This window comes from Natrix helvetica (genome assembly GCF_964273705.1).
Source record: "Natrix helvetica genome assembly, chromosome: 8".
Classification (NCBI taxonomy): Eukaryota; Metazoa; Chordata; class Lepidosauria; order Squamata; family Natricidae; genus Natrix; species Natrix helvetica.
The window spans coordinates 8,193,375-8,219,852 of record NC_138559.1 but is presented as its reverse complement, the minus strand read 5'-3'; the positions used below and the strand labels follow the sequence as shown (position 1 = coordinate 8,219,852).

Genomic DNA, 26,478 nt, shown 5'->3' with positions numbered 1-26,478 from the left:
CTCATGTCCATTGGGGAATCCCTTCCTTGCAGAATGTGAAATGTCTTGTTTAGTTTGTTTAATTGTTCAGTGTTTATTTTTAATTAAACAAATTGATGTTCTCTTCTCTCTCTCTCCCTCCCTCCCTTTCTCTTCCCCCATTTGGTGTAATGTAACTGTATAACTTCACAGATGAAATTGTGTTACTTCATTGAAATTGTATTTTTTTTTAGTATTTTTAACAGATAACTATATATGTGCAGCTGTGAGTTTGAATATATTTATTGTATTTATTGTACTGTATTTAAAGAAGGAAAATAAAATGTTTTGCAGACATAAAAACCTGAATCCTGAGAGTAGAGATAATTTGTTTGAAAATCTAAATTCAGTGGAACATGGTACCAAAGCTTTCCAGGGCTGTATTATTTCATGCCGCAAGGAATGATGTGTGGTTGAAAAACTGTTTCTGGAGATATGTAGAGTTTTTTGCAGTAGAGAAGTAGCATATCACGAGTCAAGCGGAGACCTGTTGGATCATACCGGGGATCCATCTAGCCTCCTACCCTGTTTCCCAGAGGATACGAGCAGTTGAGTTTGGGAGCAGCTGACTTTCAGTTGCAACAGCTAGGAGGCTTGTATCAATGTTTTCAATTGCGTTAAGTTTAGAAAGGTGATTTCGCTTCTCACAATCTGATACTGTCCAGATACATCGGATTCCAATGCCCATAATCCCCAGTCATTTAGTGCTGAAGGAGATTGACCACACTCCAATGTATGATAGATCCTCCTGGCCAACCTGAAAACTTAATTTACCATAGCTTAAATGTTGGAAAGGAAAATGCTGAGCTCCTTGGTGCCAAGAAGATCAGCATTCTCATCCATAATTAAATAGGACAGAAGGGATATTGGGCAGCAACTCTCTTAGGATAGCCTGATAAAGTAGGAGGTCTTTAGGGAAATCCAGAGCCCCGAAACTTTAGAACATGATCCTGTTTCTGCTTGAAATTGTGATGTTTCCACCTTATGCCTTGGGATTTAGAAGGGAGAACAGGCAATAGTGGATGCATCCATGGGAGTGATTCCTACATTAAACCATCAAAATGATCCGCTTGTGTCTGATCAGTTTGAACTGCACGCTGAGAAGATATGAAGAAGTGAGCAAAATAAGAGGACGCCTACAAATATACAAACTTGGGGCTGGAAAAGAAAGAGGATCAAAATAGTTCTCCAACTTGTCACAGGATGGCAAAACACACACTTTTAAACAAAATTAAGTGGACTGATGGAATTGGTCAGCTCTCATTATTTCCCTTTGGAATCGGTCAGCTCTCATTATTTCCAGAGCTGGGAGCTTATGATTTATTCCACACTTCCTTAAAGTGAGGGATTTTGTCCATACAAAGTTTCAAACCTTGGAAAATACCAAATTTATTTATTGAATTGATATTGCCACCCATAGACTCAAGGCGGCGTACAGAATATAAAACCACATATAAAACCATGAAAAAAAAAAGAATCCAATTAATTGATACAGTACAATATAACAAAATCAACCACCACTTCCCAGGTGTCAGCAGATCACAGGAGCCATTGAGTGGGCTCCATCCCACTCAGGGTTCCTCAGGCCCACTGCCAGAAGGAGGTCTTCAGCGCCTTCCTGAAGAGTGTCAGAGTGGGAGGCATTCTAGTCTCGGGGGGGGGGGGGGGGAATGATGTTCCAGAGAGAGGGGTCCAACACGGAGAAGGCCCTTCTTTTGACTCCCACCAGGTGTATCTCCCTCGGGGATGGGACCCACAGCAATACTTGCCTCCCTGCCCTGGTGGGTCAGGTAGATGTGATCTGGAAGAGGCGTCCTCAGATCCTACAGTATTTCATGATGCTGGATGCTATTTTTGCCCCTCAATCATATCTAGCGGGCCCCTTCCTCTTGCTGGCAGGTGCGCCCAGATGTGTCGGACCACACCTCCCAGAATCCCTAGCGAGGCGCCCGGGGGATGGGAATTCTGGGAGGCGCTGTGTCTCTGCCAGGTGCTTCAGGCAGCCTGCGGGGAGTCTCCCCATCCTTCCCGCCCGCAGCAGCCCAGGATGCTGGGATGTGTAACCCAGACACATCTGGAGGGCCATCCTCCCTCCCGCCCGCACGAAAGGGTCCATCTTCGAGAAGCGACGCTCTTTCCCCTCTGGGAGGACCGAGTCTCGCCTCCCTCTGCTCTTTCCCATTCGCTTCCTGGTGGCGCTTCACTCCGGGCAAGAGAGCTCTTCCGGTCGCTCCAACACCGGGGGGGAAGGAGGCGGAAGAAGGCGTTACCGCGCAGGCGCACATCCGGGTTCTTTTGTCCCCGGGGTCGCAGCCGGGCGCCCTCCCCGCCGCCTCAGGTGGGTCCTCCTCCTTCTCCCTACCCCCCCCCCCGCGGCCTGTGTCTGGGGAGCAGCGCGCTAGGAATCTTCCTCTCGGCTTCTCTCAGCGCCTTCGCCTCCCGGCCCCGTGGAAGCCTCGCAGGCGCCCCCGCAGCCCCCCCCCGCGCTCTGTGCGTGCGTGTGAGGCGGGAGGGTCACGACGACCCCGCAGTGCAGGCCAGGCTGCCAGGCGGGGCGGTTGGAAGACACGTCGCTCTCCCTCCCTCCCTGCTCGCCCGGCTTCTCCTTCCCTGCGGCCGCCTGGCCCGCCTGGGTCCCCCGAAGTGGCCTCTGGGGAAGGAGGAAGGGCTCCCTGGCCGCCCCCGTGCAGGTGGCTGTGCGTGTGTGGGGTACCCCGAGGGCATCAAGACGGGCCCATCCCCTCCTCCTCCTCCTCCTTTGGGTCTTTTCCTGCGGGGCGTTTGTGTCCCTTTCTGACCAGGCCCTTCAACCCCCAGGTCTCCCTCCCGCGGCCTCCGAAGATGGCCCAGTTCAAGCGCCAGAAGCCTCTGCGGCCCAGCAGCCTCCAGGGAGCCCCCCGGGGGTCGTTCTCAGGTGGGTCCCCCCGAAGGAGATCTATTTCTTCGCATTTGGTTCCTTTGGTCAGCCGCGGATGAGGCAACCTCGAGGAGCCTGGAGGGGATTTTGGGTCCAGGAAAAGGATGCGGATAAGGGGGGAAGGTCGGGGGAGGGACGGGAGGGAGGCTGGGGGGCTTTTGCAGGCCCCCTTGAGGGACCTCTGAGCAAGGGGGCTTCCTTGCCCCCTGGAGCCCTTCTTCAGCTGCCCTGCAGGGTCCTCTGGGCAAAGGGCCAGGCAAAACCCTGGAAGTGGCCCTTGTTTTAAAAAGAAGGTTTGGTGCTTTTTCCTCTCCTTTACTTTCTCCTCTCCTTTACTTTCTCCTCTCCTTTCCTTTCTCCTTTCCTTTCCTTTCTCCTTTCCTTTCCTTTCGCCTTTCTTTTCCTTTTTCCTCTTCTTTCCTTTCGTTTCTCCTTTCGTTTCTCCTTTCTTTTCTCCTCTCTTTTCTCCTTTCCTTTCTTTTCTCCACTCCTTTCCTTTCTTTTCTCTTCTCCTTTCCTTTCTCTTCTTTCCTTTCTTTTCTCCTTTCCTTTCCCTTTTCCTCTCCTTTCCTTTCCTTTTTCCTCTCCTTTCTTTTCTCCTTTCCTTTCTCCTCTCCTTTCTTTTCTTCTTTACTTTCTCCTTTCCTTTCTTCTTTCTTTTCTGCTACTTTCCTTTCCTTTCTCCTTTCCTTTCTCCTTTCCTTTCTCCTTTCCTTTCTCCTTTCCTTTCTCCTTTCCTTTCTTTTCTCCTTTCCTTTCTCCTCTCCTTTCCTTTCCTTTCTTTTCTTCTTTCCTTTCCTTTCCTTTCTTCTTTCCTTTCTTTTCTCCACTCTTTCCTTTCTCCTTTCCTTTCTTCTTTCTTTTCTCTTCTCCTTTCCTTTCGTTTCTCCTTTCCTTTCTCCACTCCACTCCTTTCCTTTATTTTCTCTTCTCTTTTCCTTTCTCCTCTTCTTTCCTTTCCTTTCTCCTTTCCTTTCCTTTCTCCTTCCCTTCCCTTCCCTTTCTCCTTTCCTTTCTTTTCTTCTTTCCTTTCCTTTCTCCTTTCCTTTCCTTTCTTTTCTCCTTTCCTTTCCTTTCTTCTCTCCTTTCCTTTCTCTTCTGCTTTCCTTTCTTTTCTCCTTTCCTTTCTCCTCTCCTTTCCTTTATTTCTCCTTTCCTTTCTCCTTTCCTTTCCTTTCTCCTTTCCTTTCCTTTCTCTTTTCCTTTCCTCTCTCCTTTCCTTTGCAGTCAGTAAAGGAGGGGGAGGAACCTTTGGGTGGCTTTTTAGCGGAGGCCAGAACTGGGCAACGTGGGTGAAATGGGAATTTCTGTTCTACTTCCTTGAGGTTTGGATTAGACTTTTGGAAGCTTTAGGTCTGTTTTAGTGGTGTAAATTTCTCATATTGAAGGAACAAAACATAACTCCAGCAATTGTTATGAACTGTGATTAAGAGATTAATGTAAAGGTAAAGGTTCCCCTTGCACATATGTGCTAGTTGTTGCAGACTTTAGGGGGCAGTGCTCATCTCCGTTTCAAAGCCAAAGAGCCAGAAAGATGATCACTGAAATAGATAATAGACAATCATATGGATAGTTAAAGAATATGTAACGTTAAAGTATGATGAGATGCGACAAAAATGTAATATATATATTTATAGAACTATAGCAACCGCAGTGTGTAGATTAGTATATGTTGCTAACTTCTAGTTAGCAGTTATAAAGGAATATGTAAGTATATAAAAAGGGAAGAAAAACAAAAAAACAACCTGTATGTACATAAGCATGGAGTCCTTTCATGTGGCTGCAACTACCAGTGTGGGGGCAGGGATTACTACATAGGGTTGGATCTGTGGTCAAGTCTAATAATGAAATATTTGAAAGTTATGTTAGCTGATCTCTGTATTCAGGCTTCTGTTACTTCACTGGGAAAGAAATATAACAAGACTGAAGCTGTAGTGGCTAGAATGGTTACAGAGTATGATTTATTGGTAAATAAAACGTACCCATTACCTCTTAATACTTTATTTCCACTGGATTCCAATGATGTTGACACCCGTCCTTTTCTCTAGGAACACAGCCAGCCTCTCTACTGGGACCTGCCCCAGGTCTGTTAAATCCTCCTATTTCAGCAGATATCATTCAAGCAACACGTCATCTTCAGGTAGAGAATTAATTGGCTTTCTCTTAATGGGTTTCTTAGTTGGCAGGTGCTGAGATTCTGATATTCTTTCCATCTCTTGATATGGGACAATTTGGGGATTTTACCTCAACAAAAGGATTTTGTGAACTGGTGAAGTTACAAGGTGACTTCTGGTTACTTCTGATATTCTGCCAAAAATGTTATATTTTGGAAAAAAGACAGCAATTCCCATTCTCTCCTAGGCTGAATCTCAGCCAGAAGGTGAGGTAAAAACCCCCTGGAAATCTCCATAGCTCTTCTGATATCTCAGGCACGTGGCTTTAACGCCTTCTGGCTTTGATAAAAGGGGAGCCATAGATGATGCAGGAGGATTTTTAGCTAATAGGGAGAAGTTGCAGCAACGGCAAAGGTGAAACGCCACAAAAATATGGCCTGTACTCTTCATTTCCTGTGCCTTATTTCTCTCCCAAGGCTTTCACAAGACTCGTTGTGCAGGTCTTCATGCACATTGTTGCAGAAGGTGCATGTGTGTGCTTAACCTGCATAAAATGCTTCAAGTGTGACAGGAAAAGGAGGTTAAAAGTTGGGTTATTTAACCCTAAAAGGAACAGTTGTACATTTAAGTAGTGACTTAGCATTTAATTGCCCATGGCTTTTAGAGCCAGTGTTAAATAGCCGATGCAGAGTGCATTAAGTAGAGATCATTAATTAAATAGGAAGTGGGTAAGGGCTTAAGGTCGTCTCCACCTCAAATAGCCCGCTGGCTGGTTCAGAGTTCCAAAGGACGATAAAGAAAGTGAACTAGGCTCCTCAAAGCCAACATCTGCAGCATTCATGAGTGTACTGGTTGACCTCGGACAGGGTGGTAATGATCAGGTGAGAGTCATTTAATGACAGTGATTTTCTCTGCTTTTAGGGAGAAGAGAAGCAGCGTGTTTTTACTGGCATTGTCACCAGTCTTCACGATTATTTTGGCGTGGTGGATGATGAAGTTTTTTTCCAGTTAAGGTGAGTAGAGGGTTGCTGAGCAGCAGCAGGGACAGAAGTGGGCAGCAAATGGCTGCTCGTGGACTGTGTACCTGTGCCACTCTTCAAACTTACATGAGTCTTGGAAGAGCAGTAAAGGGGCTGCTTCCAAGGTCTGAGGATCACCCAAGCCTGGCTGCTTGTAGCTGTTGGAATTGGGTGTAATCTGTTGTACTACAGATTGTGATGCATCCTGCTAGAAAAATGCAAGAAAAAACGGTTTCCAGCTAAGCTTTTCCTATACCGGCTTCTACTTGCAAAGCTTTAGAGCAGTGTTAGTCAACCTGGTAGTCAACCTATCTTAACCGCCTGTCTCCCTCGCGCTCTTTTATCTGAAAAATCACAGCTTTTAGATAACAAGTGTTAAAATAAACACAATTGAAAAACAGGCCTATTTTTAAAGAAATCTCAAAATCAGAGAATAGAATCATTGAAGAAAAAGGCTTGCATGAAACGGTTTCAGTACCTCCTTAAAACCGAGTAAGAACATGGACATTCTAATTCAGCTAGGCAGATAATTCATTGTTGGCTCCTACCTTACCAACAATCTACTCTCTTTTCCAAATAAAACAAAAGCTCTAATCTTTTTTTTAATGTTATAATTAAATCCACCACCATCTTCTGTCAATTGTGCTGCCTCTCTGTGATTTCGGGCATCGGCATCTTCTTTTGTTTGACGTTTTGGTAGTGGATTTTGTTGGACTTTTCTGCATGCATTGCAGCTGCACTCACACTGCTCTGCAACTCCTCTCCGATGTAGGTTCTGCTGCTTTCTTCTCCTGGCATTGAGGAATTCTACCGCAATTCTCTGCTGTATATTGAGGAGCCCAGCGAGCAGAGGGAAATCCCTGAACATCCCACAAAGCAAATTAAGGTAAGCAACATTTGCTGGAAGTAATGTAAATGAGTTGTACTTGTGTCCAAATGCAGTATTGCCTGAAATTTTGATTATTATATTGATAGAGCGGGGCACTTAATAAGTAGGGCATAATCATGGGAATTAAAGTTGTTTGGAAGTTAAGTTTCATTTTTGTTCGGTAGGCTTCACCTCCACCTCTTTTACCTTGGGCAGCTAAAAATTAGCTCTTAAGCTAATACATTGAAGGTCTCCTCACTAGAAAGGAAATTACTGTCCATAATTCAGGAGTTCTTACCCTGTTTCCCCCAAAATAAGACCTCTCTGGATAATAAGTCCAATCGGGCTTTTGAGCGCATGTGCTAAAATATGCCCTCCTTGAAAATGTTGCAACCCAGCAAGAGCCATGAGGTGATTCCGCTTGTCACATCCTGCACCTCAAAAATAATAAGACCTCCCCGAAAATAAGACCAACCCCTTATTTCGGGGGTCAAAAGAAAATAAGAGCCTGTCTTATTCTCGGGAAAACACAATATATTTTCTGAAAATCAATCAGTAGTAGGGATATCAACCAGGGGCCCCTCCCACTTTTGGAGTCTGACCCCAGGATATCATAGAAGGGCATCTTTGAGTCTAAAAAAAGAGTGCAGCCCCCTTCACCTTCACCATCAAGCAGGGATGTAGAATCAGGTATCCTTCATGCATCCTTTTCCCTTTGGCGTGTCTTCCACAGAGAATTGTTTTTGTCAGCAAACCTTTTTCCCTGGATCCACATTTTGTATTGGGGCGGGTGGATATCTAAACCATCCTTGTGAACAGAAGTGTCTGAAGGCTCTGGTTAACTGATGCAATAAAAGTAACCTTGTTCTAAGTGTTAATAAAGCAAAGGAGATCATTGTAGATTTTAGAAAGAGCTGGCATAGTCTTACTCCACTCAGTATCAAGGAGGCAGCTGCAGAAGTGGTAAATAGTATTAAGTATCTGGGGGTGCAAATAACTAACAATCGGAACTGGTCTCTCCACACATCATTTGAAGTGTGTAAACCAGTGTCTGCATTTCCTGCGTCGGATGAGGAGAACACATCTTCCTTCTTCTGTTCTGGCCATTTTAGTGGCACGATTGAGAGCATTTTAACAAACTGCATCCCTGTTTGCTTTTGTGGTACCAGATAGAAAGTCCCTGCAGAGAGTGGTGAGGACAGCAGAGAAGATTGTAGGAAGCTTGCTTCCTGTTATTCAGGATATTGTCTATAAGCAATCTGTGCTTAGAGCTCAAAGCATTGTTAGAAACCCTACACACCCACTTCACGGTCAGTTTCTGTTGCTCCCCTCTGGGAGGAGGTTTCAAAGTATCTATAGCAGGACTACCAAATTCTCCTGTGCGCTGCTTGGAGAATCCAAGCATGGGCTAACTCTGTCCATTCGCCTAGAGACTGAGTTATGAAATTGTTGACCACGCCTCCTCTGACTGGAAGAGTTCAGTTTTTTAACTCAGTCCAGCCTGAAGAGACGTATAATTTTTCTGTCTAGCATAATAGACAAATTAACTCTTTCAACTGTAAGTATTTTCCCTTGTAGGTTTTTTTCCTCTACTCTAGGTGACTACTGAATTGGAGGGCAGGCAGTTCCGTTCCGACGGACTGCCTTGCCGGGCCGTTTGTTTTCCTGGCGCAATTCTGGCGCCCCTGAAGACTAACTTGGCCAAAACGGGTAGCGGTTGACCTCATGCCCTCCCGATAGCCACAATGAAGAGCTGGTTCTCCATTCTCTCATCGGCCACGCTGGGTGAGATCCGCTGATTAAGCGAGATCAGTCCCTACCACTTTAAATTCGCTTTGCCGTTGAGCCTCACTGTTCAGGTGAGTTCGGCTTCCCTGGCAGGCGCGATTCTACTTCCACTAGAAGTAGTGGAATCGCTGCCCTGCTCACAGAGCAGCGGTTACTGCTATGGCTGTCGCGAGGAAAAGAGTTTTGAGATGGCCGTTGCCCTTGTCAGAATCGCAGCGGTGCCAGCTGCATGACGTCAGATCACCCGAGGGCGGTACTACTGGCAGCCTGATGCTGACCGCCATTGCGCCCAAGATTTCGTTCGGTGCAGCAACGGCTCTTGTTTCTTTGACCTGTGCTCTACTTGCAAAGCCCGGTTGTTGAACAAACCTTCGTTTTCTCAGCTTGGCTGATTATTCTGAGTGAGCTCATATTCTAACGATGGCTGATCGCTTGGTGACTGGGAACACCTCAGGGGCAGAAACCTCCCCCTCATTGCTTTCCATTCAGTCCAGGGCCAGCGATAGAGTTGGGAGGACTGTCACCAAGATCTCCTTCAGGACCAGATCAGACACCTCATCTGCGGCTGCAGATAAGGCCACAGGGCGCAAAGATAAGAAGAAGAAGGGAACTAGGCCTCCGGCACTTCCACTTCCAGCAGGTCCCCACCTGCCCTCACCTTGCAGGCCTCCCCACCGGCCTCCCCACCCAGACTGGCAGGAATTCAGTGTTAGTCCCTGGATATTCCCCTGCCACAGGGCCTCTCTGTTGGGGACATAGGATTGGGACCCCATTCATTGTATGAGGCTTGACTTTAGAGCATGACTTTATACATACAGAAATTTGTACATTACCCTCGTGGTGTTTTTTTCTTAGTTTTTGGAGTTATAGCCCAAAGTAAATAATAATAACAAGAACAACAACAACAATAACAATAATAATAACCCTTCCGAGGAGCTTAACCTTGTCAAGGTGGAGGGGCTTGCACGCTCTAGTGATCCTAAGGACTATGCTGAACAGGTGCAACCATATTAGACAGGTCTTAGGTGAAGGACCAGATGAAATTTGCTCCACAACCCATTCAAACATGGTGAATACAAGAAAAATGAAATTTATGCCAGCTGAACCGTCGCCCGGATTAACAAGGGTTCCGTTGGATGCTACGGCTCCTGGGCATTCTGCGCAAAATGAGCTACAGGGCAAAGCTCCCTCTGCTAGGCAACCAGGGCATGGAGCTGACAAGCTACTGGAAGAAAAAGCAAAAAAGCGAAAAATCTGGACTAGGGAAGGAAACATCTCTATTATGGAAGCTTACTATCAGTCTGAGCCAGAAAAACGTGGATTTCAAAAACGAATGTATCAGATTTGGAAGGTGAACCACACGGACTGTGATATCAGTGAACAAAGGCTAATGGACCAACAACGTGTAATTCTGAGCCACAAATTTTTCGCTACTGCAGAATTAACAGGAATTGAAGAGAAAGCAACTAATGGTCTGAGTATACCAACAAAGAAGAGTAACATCAAGAATGATTTGCAGACTCAAAAGCAAACTGAGGAAGAAAGGGAGGAAGAGGCTGCTGAAATGGATGAAGATAAAGAACAAGGAAGCATTGAAGAGCAAGCACCAACAGATAGTGCTCAATTAGATGAGAAAATAAAGCATCAAATGGAAGATGCTTAAAAGAACACGTTTGCCAAAGCTGAACCAAGTGAACTGGAAAGAATTGAGAAATGTAATAAAAAAGGGCAATACGGCTGTGCAAACCATTCAAAACACTACATTAGCTGAAACAAACCAGCTGATGTATGTAGCAGCCTTCATAACCACCAAGGAATTGGGTTTGAAAATACAAAGGAATCAAAGAGGCGAGAAGGGGAAGCCTAAGTGGAAAATTCGCTTGGAATTGAAGATCAAAAAATTTCGTGGAGACTTGAGCAACTTGAAGAATCTAAGGCAAGGTCAGCTAAAGAACAAGCAGGTCAAAAGCCGCCTGGGAGCAAGATACGATTTGGAGCATAAGGAGATCGCGGTAGTAATTGAAGAGCTGTAGCCGAGGGTTGTTGCCATTGCTGAAAAGATTAAACAGTATGAAAATCGAGTAACTCAGTTCAAGGAAAACTCACAGTTCAGAGCAAATCAGCACCAGTTTTATAAAAGCTCAGAAAGTGAAGAGGGAGTAACAACAAATGAAAAGCCTAATAAAGAGAAAGCTCTGAAATTCTGGAAGAATTTGTGGGAAAACAACAAGAAGCACAATAGAAATGCAAAATGGATCAAGCAGGTTGAGGATTCTATTAAAGTGCAAAAAATGGAAGATGTGAAAATAACAAAAGAAATGGTGCAAAGTCAGTCAAGAAAAGTGAAGAATTGGAGTGCACCTGGACCAGATGAGCGACATGGGTTTCTGGCTAAAGGAACTTACAAGTATGCACGAAAGATTGGCAGCCCAAATGAACCAGATCTTAAAAACACCTGAAAATGATGAATGGATGACAACTGGAAGGGCATTTTTGATCCAAAAAGATAAAGAAAAAGGAAAGGACTCTGGAAACTATAGGCCAATCACCTGTTTGCCAATACCATACAAACTCCTTACTGGTATCATTGCAAACCAAATGTACAGATACTTGGAAAGAAATGACTTGCTTCCTGTAGAACAGAAAGGATGCTGCAAAAATTCAAGAGGAACAAAGAACCAACTGCTGATTGACAAGCTAATCCTAAAGAATTCAAAGAAAAGACAAACCAAGCTGTTCATGACTTGGATAGACTATAAGAAAGCATTTGATTCAGTTCCCCACAGCTGGATCAAGAAATGCCTGAAAATCTTTGGCATGAGCAGCAACATACAAAACCATTTTGAAGAAGGTGAACTGTGGATACAAACTTGCAAAGAAAGGACTGAAAATTTCACACTTGGTGTACATGGATGATTTGAAGCTGTTTGGTAAAACAAAAGCTTAACTGAATTTATTAATTGAAAGCACAAAAGAATTTAGCCAAGACGTTGGTATGCAGTTTGGAATTGACAAAGGTGCAACAATGGCAACCAAGGCAGGCAAGGTCCTAGAAGATGATGGAATACAACTTGAGAATGAAGAAATGATAAAGGCAGTAAAACCAGAAGAAGGCTACAAGTCCTTAGGGATTTTAGAGGCCTCTGACTTAATGCACCTGGGCTGCTGGCCTCCTTCAATTAGATTGATTATAAAGCTTTTTTTAATTGCCCCAGCGGCTAACAGGATTCAAAATTCAGCCTGGTTGAAGCCATTAGGGGGTCAGGATTGTCCTGAGTGAGATCTGAAGAAGTCTTGATAGATGAGCTTCCAAGAATGAGCGTGCAAGGGATGGCCTTGAGATGAAACCACACAGGGTGAAATGTGATTGGTTCATTTCCTGGACCTCTTTATCAGATGGAGATTCACTTTTCAGTGCCTGATTCACACATGTATGCTTTGTACTGCAGGGCACAGAAATCAAATCTCGCCCCCTTCCTCAGGACATCTGCTCCAGGATTGCATGGGGGAGGAAACACCTAAAGTCCCCTAAAACAGGGCAAAGATGCTGCAAGTCACCCAGCTGTCTTCCATGGCTGAGGCAGGACTAGAACTCACAGCCTCCCGCTTGTCTAGCCTGGCGCCTTTAAACTGGCCTTCAAAGTAGAACCAACTAGCAGTTATAGGTTAGGCTAAGAGAGAAGTACCAGCGTGGCAGATGAGGGATTAAAACTTTCATCTCCCCCCCCCCCCCCGCTTCCTCCTCCTCCTACCGTCATCATTGTGCCATGACTTCCTTTGGGGAAAATGTGACTAGAGAATACAACATTGTTGTTTAAATTGTTGTTCTCCTTTAAAAGGCAATCCACTGAATGTTGATGAGGTTCTGGATGAGGCCTCAGAGGATGCAGTTAAGGAACCTCGGTTGGCAGCATCTTCAAAGAAGAGGCGAGTGTTGGAGAGATGCCACTTGGCCTAAGTTGACCTGAGGAGTTTTCTGAAACTGCTCTGGTGGAGCAGGGGCAGCTGGGACTGGAAATGGAGGGGCTTTGCGGGGGCATTCCTGGTGATGGGCATGGTCAGAGAGCAAAGGATCATTATTAGATTGGTCTTCCCTCTGGGACTACTCAATCTCTCCTCCCACTAGCCAGGTGGGTTAGATTCGTATGGGAGATACTCTTGAATTCCACCTGTGAAGGTGCCTTGCATCATTGCCTCTTGCTAGAGAGTCCCCATGTCTTCACCTTTCAAAATCCCTGCAGGTAGAATAAACTCTTTCTCTGCTGACCTAGTTTGCAGCAGAGAGTTCTGATTCTTCAATAAGTACCACATGTTATAATATACTTGTAAAGCATGCTGGTTACCATTGGGCAAATCGGACCATCAGTGGCTTGTTCTGTAAACCAGGGCTTCCTGCAGTCTCCGAATCCATATAAGCTCCTGAGATGTTCATGAGATATTTGCAGAGGCTGAACTGTTCATCCAGGCTTCCTGTCCACTTGAGCACAAATTCCTGATGCCCTGGGATAAGCTGAAGGAATCGAGATGTTCAGTCTGGAAGGTTACTTATGGGCCCATAATGGCCAAGTTCAAGAAGAGAAGGGGAAACTCCAGAGAAGGTGCACAAAAATTATTTTCCAGGATAAAGGAGTTGACGTCGCAACAGTACGACGTGCGACCTCGGACATCCAAGATCGCAGTCAACACTTTTGCCACTGGACGGTCCATTTGGACCTAAACCATCCCAAAGAGACGGTGACAGGGAAGAGTACATCTTGCTGATCTCAGGGACATCGCAAAGTCCCTGATTGATCCAAGAGAATCTCTTCTTGCCGGCGACAAAAAGCACAGCCTCAAGCTGCTGAAGTCGGGACAGCTCTGCAATGGGAGGAAGGTGGAAAGAGAAAGTGTGGTGAGGAAATCTTATTTTTATAAAAGACTGCCCCAAAAAGATTGAAGTTAAATTAAACTGGTAAAGTTTAATTTGTTTCATTTAAGAATTTTGTTTCTTCTAAGCCTGAAACATTAAGAAGATGTAAAAGGAATATAAAGAAGGTAGTAATCTTAGAGGGAAAAGAAGTTACACTGCCACTTGGAGGTTGGAGGTTGAGACCTGGAAATATTGCTTTTTCTTTTTTCCCTTTGATCATTTTGACCTTGCACTTCAAAGGCTTCAGCTTGTTTATAGAGAAGAGCATGGGTTGTTTACGCAGGTGTTCTCTGGATGCTTGTTGGTAGCTGGAAAGAAGTGAAAACAAAGATTTGTTTTTAAACTAGAGTGGCAGTGCTTACTAATTGGAAGGGTGGCACGACATCAAAAAGAAACCATAACATTACAACAGATTATGTTTGGAATTCAAAAATTATTAGAAACAACAGAGAGAATTGAGAAGAGATGGGAAAATATTGAAAATATAAATTTTAATGTGGTAAAACCTGATGGAAAAATGGAAGATATCCAGCAAATGGAAAAAGTGGAGGCTAGAGTCCTAAAAACCCAAGGGAAAAATGAACAAAGAGGATATTGACAGTGAACTGAGTGTGGTGGGAGATGGAAAGCGTGGAACAAGGAAAGGGGCGATAGATGGAAAGGTGCTTTGATTTAGACTTAGGTATAGAAGAAGAAAAAAGAGAAGAATTGATGGACTTAAGAGAAACTTTGACAAAAACTCTACTGATAACCAAAGATAAGGTGATTAAAGAAGCTGATGAAGGGTTTTGAGATTTTACAAGATATGTAACAAGCAACAAGTTGCGAAGAGAAGTCCAAACAAATTTGATTAAGGAAATAACCAGAAGACTAATTCCACAAATGGCAAAAGAAATAGGACTGCACTATTACTGGAAAGACACAGGTTGAGATATGGAAATCAATAATATAACACTAGTTAAATTTAGTTAAAATTAGAGCATTATGTTAAAAATGTAGTGATAATGGATAAAGTTAGGTAAATAATTGATAGTGATAACAATGTGTTGGTTTGATAAGAGGAAATTTGGTATAAATTTTAAATGGTGAAAAAAAGGGGAAAAGTAAGTTAAACTTAGTCAAACTATTTTTAAATGAATGACTGATAATGATAATAATGTAATAATTTGTACTGACATAATAAAAGGGAAACTGGATATAAATTGTAAACAATGATTAAGAAAAGAGGTCTAAAAATTTTGTTATTAAACATAATTAATTTTTATTTTGAATGTGTTATAAAAGTATAATGTGGCTGGATGATATTGAAAATAGATAAAGGAATGCCACTATGTGGTTTTGTTTTAAATTTTGGAATGTTTATTATAAAGGGACGTTAAAACAATTACAGTCATATGAAGAATGAGGTATGATGATAGCAATATATATAAATATATGTGATGTAAAATATATAACCTGATATGAATCATAGGTGATGACTGTGGAACGGAAGCACGAAAGTTCTTTGTAACCAATTGACACACTTTCTACAATCTGTAATGGAAAATGATTTTAAGGTGTTTGTTTGTGTTTATTCAAAAAATAAAAAAAAATATTAAAAAAAAATATTTTCCAGTACCACAGGAACTAGGACCAGAAATGATAGCTGTAATAGTAATAATTTGTATAAAGTTGCAGCTATCTAGACTTGGTTTAAACATAAGGAAATCTCTCTAATGGTGAGAGTTGTCCAAGAGGACCACAGTCTACCATCCAAGGGGTTGGCTTTTCCAACAGGGGAAGAGGCTACTAAATAAGGCTGTGAGCTTCCTATCTCTGGAGACGTTGAAGAAGTTGGATAGTTTAATTGGTTTTCCCGCACATTATGTGAGGGCCAGAGAAAATATTATTTCAGGAGAGCGTCCCGATTCCAGAATTCTGCATGATGTTCATTTTTCTAGGCACAGCAGCCAGCATCCTGCCCCATGCCAGGACCAGGACTACACTACCTGGAGAACCTCTCTGGACTCATGGAGAAATATGCCAAATTGCAGAAAGCTTACGTGGAAATAGCACTTGAATACAATGTTTTGAATTGTAGAATCGAGGCCTTGGAGAGACGGTCCAGCCCCACAAAAGAGAAGGTAAGAAATTGCTATAGCTAATAAATTCTAATTTATAGACATTGGTGCCCATTGGAGAGACAGAATGGCAGGGGGAGAGAAAGAGAGAGAGAAACACAGAGAAAAAGAAAGAGAAAGGGAGAGAAAGAGAAAAAGAAAGGGAGACAGCGAGAGAGAGAGAGAGAGAGAAAGGAAGACACAGAGAGAGAAAGAGAGGGAGGGAGGGGGAGAGAGAGAGAGAGACCTTTGTTCAAGATCAACGGGTTGAAACTCATGCAAGAGATGTCTTGCTTAGCCACAGGAATGTGGGGCTCCATTGTCGTCATAAACTGAGGACTATCTGAAGGCAACCCCAGAGGTGGGTTGCTCCCAGTTTGGCCCGGTTCAGCCGAACAGGTATGCCTGAGTCGCAGAACTGGGAGTGACCCACGCCTGCCATGTCCCCGAACCAGTTCCCACGCTGCCACTGGGTCGTTGCAATTTTTGTTTTTAGCAACTGCACATGCGCAGTTCACTGTAAATTGTTCTGAGCATGCGCGAAGAGCAATCTACATTGAACAGCGCATGCACACGGGGGGCGGGATTTGCAAACTAGTAGTCAAACTGGCAGCAATCCATCCCTGGGCAATACCCTTTGCGGTTTGGTTTGCAGAATCCTTTGAATGAAATCGGAGAATGTTTCACCTGTTTATTCTCCCACCCACCCTACAAAAATTAAACCCCAAATGGCATTTCAGGCATGAATTGTGTTCTTCAACTCAAGTCCTCTTTTTCTGGCAGAAGGGCCCGTGTGAAGTCATCATGGAGGACACTGTACAGTCTGAAACAGATCCCCAGCCGGATGAGGCAGCATCCAGGAAGGAGAGACATCGTAGCTCCTGCAGCCGTATTTGGAGTGAGTACCTGGTGGTCCCCCTGTGCTCACCATAGCCCCCCCCCCCATTTATTGGCTTTGACTGTCATGTAGAAGCCACATCCAATCGGTCCCACTGATGTTTCCCTAGAATTGGCTAGCTTTACCAATAGCCTGGATTTTGTAAACAAGGTGATTTCTCTTGTTCCTTAAAAAAGTGGATTTCTGCAAGCTCTTTCTTCTTTGCAGGGATGAAGACTGACACTTCCTCTTTAAGGGCCATAATAGAGGAATACAATGCCAGTTATCAGACGGGGCCATCGATCAGGAAACGTAAGGTGAGCTAGAAGTTGGGAGGCTGCCAGTACCGAGACTGGGGGTAGATCAGAACTCCGTCTGGAGAGAGAGAGAGAGAGAGAGAGAGAGAGAGAGAGAGAGAGACGTTGTGATGTCGTAAGAGGAAGATATTGGTTCATACAATATTCCTTAAGTCAGACGTGGGAAGAATGTTGGTTTACGGTGAACAGTCTATGCGGTGATCTATGCTTGTTCAACCGCTGTTGTTTGACTTCTCTACCGTGAGAATGACAAACCCATAGCTGTACAACTGGGGTCCTCTCCAAATACCATATTTCTCGGAGTATAAGACGCACCAAAGTTTTGAAGAGGCAAATTTAAAAAAAGTAGGTAGGTAGATAGAGGGATAGAGAGAGAGAGAGAGAGAGAGAGAGAGAGAAATACAGTAGATAGGTAGGGGGAGAGAGAGAGAGTAGGTAGGTTGGTAGGTAGAGGGATAGAGAGAGAGAAATAGAGAGAGAGAGAAATACAGTAGATAGGTAGGGGGAGAGAGTGAGTAGGTCGGTAGGTAGGTAGAGAAAGGGATAGAGAGAAATAGAAAGAGAGGTAGAGAAATACAATAGGGAAGGAGGGGGAGAGAGTGAGTGTGTAGGCAGGTAGGGAGAGGGATAGAGAGAGAGAAATATATATATATAGAGAGAGAAATACAGCAGATAGGTAGGGAGAGAGAGTGAGTAGGTAGGTAAATAAAGGGATAGAGAGAGAAATACAGCAGATAGGTAGGTGTTTCTGCTGGCACAACACTTGATCAATGTAATTCTCATCAATCAGTTAAAGAGTATTCCAAAAGGGGGAAAAAAGTTTTTGTAATCTGCAAACCTCCCAAAAACGGCCTGTTTTTTAAAAAAGGCATGAATAGCCGGGGGCGGGGGGGGGGGGGGAATGAGCAAAAGAATTGCATACATAGCCTTATGGAGACTTATAGAGTGCTGCTGGGTGGGGGGAATAAACGGCCCATTTTTTGCTCATTTCTGCCCTCCCCAACCCCCAGGAGCTCTCTGAAAGCTTCCATAAGACTATGGAAGTCATTTGGGTGAAGGGGGGGGGGGGGCTTTTGGAGGCAAAAAATGCTGTGTTCTAGGTATAAGATGCACCCAGATTTTCAGCCTCTTTTTTGAGGCAAAACGGTGCATCCGAAAAATATGGAAAGTTGGACTAACTTATACAGCTACTCCTTGACTTAGTTCATTTAGAGCAGTGGTTCTCAACCTGTGGGTTGCGACATTTCTCCCTTTCAACTGAAATTTTGGGCTCAATTGTGGACATAAGTCAAGGACTTCCTGTATTTGCTGCAACTATTTGATCAGTGGGAAGAGATGTGATGAGGATTATAGCATAAAGCAGATCCAAGCGCTGGAGTTGGGTGGGTGGGTGTTACTTTTGGACTGAAGGTGGCCCAGAGATGTTGCTTGTGGCTGGTGAATTACCCCTAGAAAAGAACTTGGGTCTCTCCTTTTTTTTTGTGTAAAAGTTTTTTTATTTTTCAATTTGAAAATAGGTACATTCCATCTTTTCTTAAGCAGTTTGTTGCCTGGGCTCAGATTTCTATGCAACTTTATTCCATAAATTATAATAAATTATACACTAAAAGCTTATAAATCTTTTCATTTCCTTCTTAATGTATCTTCTGAGATATCTTCTAATATATCTACAATAATAACATAGATTACAGTTGTTTTCATCATATTCATGCTAACAATTGTCATTTTATTCTTATGTCTTAATACATTTTCTATTCTTTTATTTCCAATTTCCTTTTTTTATTCTCTAAGCATTGGTAAAACACCTCCCATATTGTATAATAATGAGACCGTTCTTTCTCCTTAATTAACTCCTCATTTCTGCACATTCCAATATTTTCTTAATCACCTTCTCTTCAGTAGGAATCTCTTCACTTTTCCAATATTGTGTAAATACAATTCTAACTGCGGTTAATATATGAATGATTGTATATTCTCTTAATTATAAGTTTCAGGTAATACCCCCAACAAAAATATTTCTGGCTTTAACGCAATGCGTTGTTTTATCATCTTTTCCAACCATATCTTTAACTTAGCTTCTCCACAGGTCCACCACAAGAAAAGAACTTTGATCCGATACAGCAAATTTGTACAGATGTTTTAATGTAAATACTGGAGCGTTTAAAGAGTTTTGATTGATAGGAAGGCCGTGTGTTGTTTCATACACTTTGTTCCCACTTTATGACAATCCCAAAGAAGGACTGGAGAAGTAGCTGTTGGTTCCAACAGGCAGAGAGATAATGTCTGAAATATACCATCTGTGTTGTGTTGGGCCAAGTGCTTCCTGTTCCTGCTTGACTTTCAGTTAAGGATATTGCTGGTTTCCTTTGTGGGGTTGTGACTGCAAGTCTCGGTATTCCCAGTTAACAGGCTTGGAATTCTGGGACTCAAAGTCAGACCCCCTCTGAAGCTCACCAAGTTGGAGGAGGAGGAGGCTGCTCTGAGATACGAGTCCTTGGGAGAAAGGGAAGCATTGTGTCCCAGCCTTCATTTCCTTTTGGCTGCTTCCTCTCTCACTGTGTGGGTCTCTCTCTTCCAGAACAACTGCTCCCTCTGGGGAAGATTGAAGGGGCTGTTCGTGAAAAGGAGAAGGAGATCTCTAAAGTCGTCCAAGTCACCCCACTAGTGACACTACATCCCAAGGCACAGTTGGTAAGTAAGGAAATGATGCTGCCATTATTCAGATATAGGACTGCCCCCCTCTATCAAGTGCTGAGCCTTGGATACTGACCACCGACAGAATGTGGGGTCTGCTGCTGTTTGTGATAGATGTGAGATTAATAAGAGACCTTTTTAGCTCTATAAACTACTGGATTCCGTTCAGGTATAATAGGAATTAACACAATAGGAACCATCTTTCCAGACAATCTAATGCATGGCTCTACGTGTTGTAGCAGGAAAAAAATATTGCAGCATGCGAAGAGCAGGCTTACCTGCAATGCTCTGAAAAACAGATCTTGTATGATGCAGTTTTGTATCTTTTGATTCTCCTTCACATCTGTTTTTCCTCTTTCTAAAGATGAGTTTGCATTTTACTAAGAGCCAGCACCAATGATAAGAGTCAAAAAAAGGAGGTTTGGACTGTAAAAGTGCAGGAAGCAGCTTTGCAAAGCGAGATGAAAATATACCATCCAAAGCGCTAATTAAGGAAAAGAAATACAACTCTCTTAGAAGTCTATTTAAAAAGCAGGCAAGCTGATTTCAGTTTGAGATCAAATTGTTCAACAATTATCCCTGCTGATGCTCCCACCAGTCGTGAAAGGAGGACCAAGGATCTCAGATATGGGAGCTGATTTGGCATAGCTTGTTTGCGAAGTAAAACCACCTAATCAACTTCTAAAAAGCTATGCGGCCTTGTTTCTTACCTTTTGGGTTTGCTTGCTCTCCTTGGCCTTGACAGGATCAAAAGCAAACAACCGGCCAGCTGGTGGTTGTTTCATAACATGGGAACAAGAAGTCCTTCTGACCCTCTCTTTATTCTGAAAGCATTTTGATGGGTTTTCCAGCATGAATTGTCCAAAGGATTTGAGGTCGTTTCTCTTCGCAGGTGACCTTATGCAATTAAAAATAAAGATTTTAGTTTGGTGCAGAGCTTCTAGCGTCAAGCTGGAAACTAGGAGCCCATGAGGTTTGTTCCCTGCCTTAGGAAGAGAGCCAGCTGGATGGCATTGGGCCAGTCGCTCCCCCTCAAACTTAGGAAGGAGTAATGGCAAACCACTTTAAAAAAATCTTCCCCAAAGAAACTTCAGGGCAGTTGCCAGGGGTCAACACTGACTTGAAGGCACCACAAAAAACGTTCAGAACTTGCTGATTATTGCAGCATAATTGAAAGGGGTATTTATTTGACGCAACAATGGAAGGCTGCATCTGCTGCAACCGTTAAAGAAAGCTTTTGATCACTTCAAAGTCCCTAAAAGCAATAGTTTGCAGGCCGGAAAAAATGGTGCAAACAGAACCACCTTCTGTTCCCACATGTCCATTGCGAAATCCCTGCTTTGCAGAATCTTGTTTAGTTTAATTGTTCAAGGCTTTTTAAAGTTAAACTGTTTAAATAAAATAAATTAAATTACATTAAATCTAATGTTCTCTTGTTTTTTTCTCTCTGCCCCTCCCTTTCTCTTCCCATTTGGTGCATGTAGCTGTATAACTTCAAAGATGAAATTGTATTTTTAAATTAAATTGTATACTATTTTTTACATTTTATTGTAGTTCTATTTATTGCATTAATAATTGTATTTATTATTTTATTCTAAATTTATTTATTGTATTATTATAATTTTATTTATTGTATTATTATAATTTTATTTATTGTACTATTATAATTGTATTTATTATATTATGCTAATTTTATATTGTATTGTTATAATTTTATTTATTGTATTTTATTTACGAAAAATAAAATGTTTTCCAATCTTTTAAAAACCTGAATCCTGAGAGTAGATAATTTGTTTGAAAATCTAAATTGAGTGGAACATGATACCAAAGCTTTCCAGGGCTGTATCATTTCATGCCGCACGGAAGGAAGCGTGGTTGAAAAACTGTTTCTGGAGATATATGGAGTCCTTTGCAGTAGAGAAGTAGCATATCACGAGTCAAGCGGAGACCTGTTGGATCATACCGGGGATCGATCTAACCTCCCACCCTGTTTCCCAGAGGATACGAGCAGTTGAGTTTGGGAGCAGCTGACTTTCAGTTGCAACAGCTAGGAGGCTTCTATCAATGTTTTCACTTGCATAACTTTAGAAAGGTGATTTCGCTTCTCACAATCTGATGCTGCCCAGATACATCGGATTCCAATGCCCATAATCCCCAGTCATTTGTGGCTAGTGCTGAAGGAGATTGACCACACTCCAATGTATGATAGATCCTCCTGGCCAACCTGAAAACTTAATTTACCACGGCTTAAATGTTGGAAAGGAAAATGCTGAGCTCCTTGGTGCCAAGAAGATCAGCATTCTCATCCACAATTAAATAGTTGCTTGGGTGGGGCCATCCATCTAATTAAGGCAAGCATCAAGGACAGAAGGGATATTGGGCAGCAACTCTCTTACGATAGCCTGATAAAGTAGGAGGTCTTTAGGGAAATCCAGAGCCTCGAAACTTTAGAACATGATCCTGTTTCTGCTTGAAATTGCGATGTTTCCACCTTATGCCTTGGGATTTAGAAGGGAGAACAGGCAATAGTGGATGCATCCATGGGAGTTTTAGGAGTGAGCAATAGATCAACGAATTCAAGATGGAAAGAATTTAGGCTTTGCTGGTGGGTGGAGGTGATATTTTGTACAGCTAGGAAAGTGTCTGTTGTGCTCCCTTCAGACTGCGCATCTCCTGCTGCAGAGAAAGAGAATGTGCTGCTTAAATGTAGAAACATGTAATCCAAATGAAGCTGGGTTGCAACTCTGATTTAAAAAACCCAGGGATTTAAAATAGTCTTTGTATTCTGATGCTGCCCAAGCCAAGAGAGCGTGATTTAAAACATGCCTTGTGAAATGGAAAAGGGAGTCCATTCATTTCTATTCTCCCTCTAATGGAAGATGGGAGTTTGTGAGAGGAAGTATTGGGTGTCTGAATTGATATCAAGAATTGTACATAATCTAGGAAACCTGGGAAAAAAGATTGCAACAAGGAGGAGAATACAAAAGAAGAGGTGAGTGTTGGAGAGATGCCACTTGGCCCAAGTTGAGGAGGAGTCTTCTGAGGAGTCTTTTGAAACTGCTCTGGCGGAGCAGGGGCAGCTGGGAATGGAAATGGAGGGGCTTTGCAGGGGCATTCCTGGTGATGGGCATGGTCAGAGAGCCAAGGATCATTATTAGATTTGTCTTCCCTCTGGGGCTACTCAATCTCTCCTCCCACTAGCCAGGTGGGTTAGATTCGTATGGGAGATACTCTTGAAAATTGTTTCTTTCCTTCCTTCCTTCCTTCCTTCCTTCCTTCCTTCCTTCCTTCCTTCCTTCCTTCTTTCTTTCTTTTTCTTTCTTTCTACTCATGCATTTTCGTAAGGAAAGTGTAGTGTGGCTTACTAGGTACTGTTTGAGCTCTGCTGACGGTACCTTATTAAATAAGTTAGTAATGAAACCAGGATTCAAGTACAATGTGCATCTTAAATCTTTCCCCCCCACACCACCACCACCTTCTACACTTCCAGAATGAGTTATGACGGGAAAGGAGCAGAAGTCCTCACTCTATGACTGCACAGACTGCCTGCAGGCTGTTTTCTAAATTAGGACTAGAAATTAAGGGTTCTGGGCTGCTGACTCCTGTGTTTAAAATACAGAGGTGATGGTGATAAGAAGAAGGGTCTCGTGCAAACTTCCCAATACAACCATCCCAGTGAAGCAGTGAGACTTCTCTCCTAGACACACACTCAATTCAAGGCATTCATGAGCCATGGTGGCGCAGTGGTTAGAGTGCAGTACTGCAGGCTACTTCTGCTGCCTGCGGGCCGCCTACAATTTGGAAGTTCAAATCTCACCAGGCTCAAGGTTGACTCAGCCTTCCATCCTTCTTAGATGGGTGGCCGCTGTTCTGTATGCTTTTACCCGGTAGTAGAGGACACTGACTTTAGAGAAGATCTACTTCCAAGGGCAATTACGATTGCTCAACTACCCCGGCCAATTTCAAGAAACGGAGCCCAGCCTTCTCCTTACTACCAACCTGCCTTCCATTGAGGACCTGTATACTGCACAAGTCAAAGAGGGCTGTGAAAATATTTACAGACCCCACACATCCTGGACCATAAATTGTTTCAACTCCTACCCTCAAAACGATGCTATCAGGCACTGCACACCAGAGCAACTAGACACAAGAACTGTTTTTTCCCCTAACGCCATCACTCTGTTAAACAAATAATTCCTTCACCACTGTCAAACTATTCACTAAATCTGCATTACTAGTAGTATTAATCTTCTTTTCATTCCTATCACCCATCTCCTCCCACTTATGACTGCAGGACTATAACTTTGTTGCTTGGCCATCACAAGTTCTGAACCATTTCTTAGAACTAAGGAGAAATTTCCAGACAGTTGCCTCTAGAAGTTGTGAATGCTCCAACACTGGAAGTTTTTAAGAAGATGTTGGACAACCATTTGTCTGACGTGGTGTAGGGTTTCCTGCCTAAGCAGGGGGTTTGACTAGAAGACCTCCAAGGTCCCTTCCAACTGTTATTCTATTCTATTCTATTCTATTCTATTCTATTCTATTCCATTCCATTCTATTTCAAGAAACAGAGCCCAGCCTTCTCCTTTAAATGAGAATAACAATTTAAATAACAATGTTCTGTTGTATTTTGTAATCATATTTTTCCCAAAGGATATCGTGGCACAATGATGAAGGTGTTGGAGGAGGAGGAAATAAAAGTTTTAATCCTGCCATGCTTGCTCTTCTCTCTTAGCTTAATCTACAACTGCCAATTTGTTCTTGGAAAGCCACTTTAAAGGCGCCAGGCTAGAAAGCGGGAGGCCGTGAGTTCTAATCCCCCCTCAGCCATGGAAGACAGCTGGGTTACTTTGAGCCAGTCAAATTTTTCTCAGATCAACACACCTCACAGGGTGGTTATTGTGGAGTAACTGGAAGGAAGATGCATGGGACATGTTACCAGAGGTGGGATTCAGCAGGTTCTGACCGGTTCTGGAGAAAGGACAGCGCAAATTTTGAGTAGTTCAGAGAACCAGTAAATACCACCTTTGACTGGCCCTGCCTTCATCTATTCTCTGCCTCCCAAGTCCCAGCTGATCGGGAGGAAATGGGGATTTTGCAGTCTCCTTCCCCTGCCCTGCTCACCAAGCCACGCCCACCAAGCCATGCCATGCCCACCAAGCCACGCCCACAGAACCGGTAGTAAAACATTTTGAATCTGATCACTGAGCTACCTTGAGCTGCCTTATGCTGCTGTTGCAGAAAACCCAGGCTACAAATCTAACAAATAACAAAGCAATCACAACCCCCTTCACTGGCTTGGTTAACATAACACACTGCATCATAACGTGGCTTGTTTGTTTGGACTTAGCATGTTTGATCTAGCTAATGACGGTTCAGTCATTTAATCCTAGTTCATTGACTAAGCCTGCCTTAGCACAAGGTATGAAAACTATGACCCCCATCTACTTGCATCTAGGTTTTTATGTGCGAAAGCAAAGATCCCATGGCGCGTGGGGTGTGTGTGTGAGTGCAGGCAGAAAGCTAACCTAGAAAAGCTCTCTCTTTCCCCCTCTCCCCCTCCCCCTCCCTTCCTACAGGAAGAGATACATACAGGAAAGGCTCACACTTCCTGAACAGTTGGAATGATATGGACAATGCTACAAAGGGTAGACCCCCACCCCCAAAGCAGAGCAAAGATATCCCAGGAACAGTTAAGCCCTTGCATTAATATGAAAAAACAGCCATGCTCAAACAAACGCAAAAAGAAAAATGTAAGTTTGGTCCAAATCCAGATTTCTAATCATTGGAGATGAAAATGAGGAAGGGGCTGCAAACTTTTCTTGAAGGCGGCTCCACGTTCAAGTGGCAGAGGGGCTGGCTTTTGTGAAGCGCCTCTGTCAAACGCAGCTTTTCCAAATGTTTTAATATGAGGGGCACACCTTCCTCAAAACTTAGCATGACCTGTCTGTAATCCCCTCCCAAAACGTGAAACAGCTCCCAGCACTGAGTCCATGTGGTCTCAGAAGAACCTGGCTTCTAGACATACTGCAAGGGTCTCAACAGATCCCCAAAGCCCACGGCCGGCTGTACTGAAATACATATGTGGCTGGAAAAGATGATACATCAACAGATTGACTTAAAACCCAAAATATTTTTGTTGGGGATTTTACCAGAAAACCAGGGGTGAAATCCAACAGGTTCTGATAGGTTCTTGAGAACCGGTAGCGGAAACTTTGGATAATTCAGAGAACCGGCAAATGCCACCTCTAGCTGGCCCCAGAGTGGGGTTGGAATGGAGATTTTGCAGTATCCTTCTCCTGCCACGCCCACAAAGCCACACCACGCCCACAAAGCCCAGCTGACCACAGAACTGGTAGTAAAACAATTAGAATTTCCCCAATGCAGAAAACTATAGCAAAGAAAATGCATATTTGATTAAACATGTTGTAACAGCCGCTAGGATTGTATTTGCACAAAATTGGAAAAGTGAAGAGATCCCTGCGGATGAGAACGTGATTAAGAAAATATTAGAATGTGCAGAAATGAATAGATTTGACACTGGCTATCAAAGAGAAAGAGCAAACTGATTATTCTACAAATTGGGAATCATCTTACCAGTGGTTAGAGAACAGACATGAGAATTAATCGGAGAAGAAGTTGTATAAAATATAGAAAACGGGTTAATAGTCAATATAATTAATAGTTAAACAAAATCATGATGAGGATTGTTATAGTATCAGACATTTAAGGTATTAGAAATTAAGCTAAGAATAGATCAAACAATGAATATGATTGTAAATTTTAATTGTTGGCACAAAATATTTGTACCCAGATGACACACTGTTTAATGGAAAATGGATTGTTTATATTAAAATA

The 26,478-nt window shown here is 43.2% G+C and overlaps 3 protein-coding genes across 3 annotated transcripts in view; 2 read left to right on the top strand and 1 right to left on the bottom strand.

Annotated features, from left to right (window-relative positions):
* Positions 1-26,478, top strand: part of LOC309396045 (uncharacterized protein C8orf58 homolog) — a 110,839-nt gene that overhangs the window by 23,412 nt on the left and 60,949 nt on the right. Inside the window, exon 5 of the mRNA XM_081960785.1 lies at positions 15,574-15,756. Within this exon, the coding sequence (XP_081816911.1) occupies positions 15,574-15,756 (183 nt within the window). The remainder of the gene's footprint in view (positions 1-15,573; positions 15,757-26,478) is intronic.
* LOC309396080 (cell cycle and apoptosis regulator protein 2-like) lies at positions 2,282-13,615 on the top strand. Its single transcript, XM_081960849.1, has 6 exons — positions 2,282-2,358; positions 2,842-2,932; positions 4,984-5,075; positions 5,971-6,062; positions 6,841-6,954; positions 12,564-13,615. The coding sequence occupies exons 2-6, from the start codon at positions 2,860-2,862 to the stop codon at positions 12,580-12,582; spliced, it is 390 nt and encodes a 129-aa protein (XP_081816975.1). The 5' UTR covers positions 2,282-2,358; positions 2,842-2,859; the 3' UTR covers positions 12,583-13,615.
* LOC309395975 (uncharacterized protein) overlaps positions 16,917-26,478 on the bottom strand; it is a gene marked incomplete at its 5' end in the record, with an annotated part of 30,909 nt that continues 21,347 nt past the window's right edge. The window contains 2 exons of the mRNA XM_081960687.1: positions 16,917-16,984; positions 19,899-20,517. Coding sequence (XP_081816813.1) covers positions 20,440-20,517 — 78 coding nt within the window. The 3' untranslated portion in view covers positions 16,917-16,984; positions 19,899-20,439. The remainder of the gene's footprint in view (positions 16,985-19,898; positions 20,518-26,478) is intronic.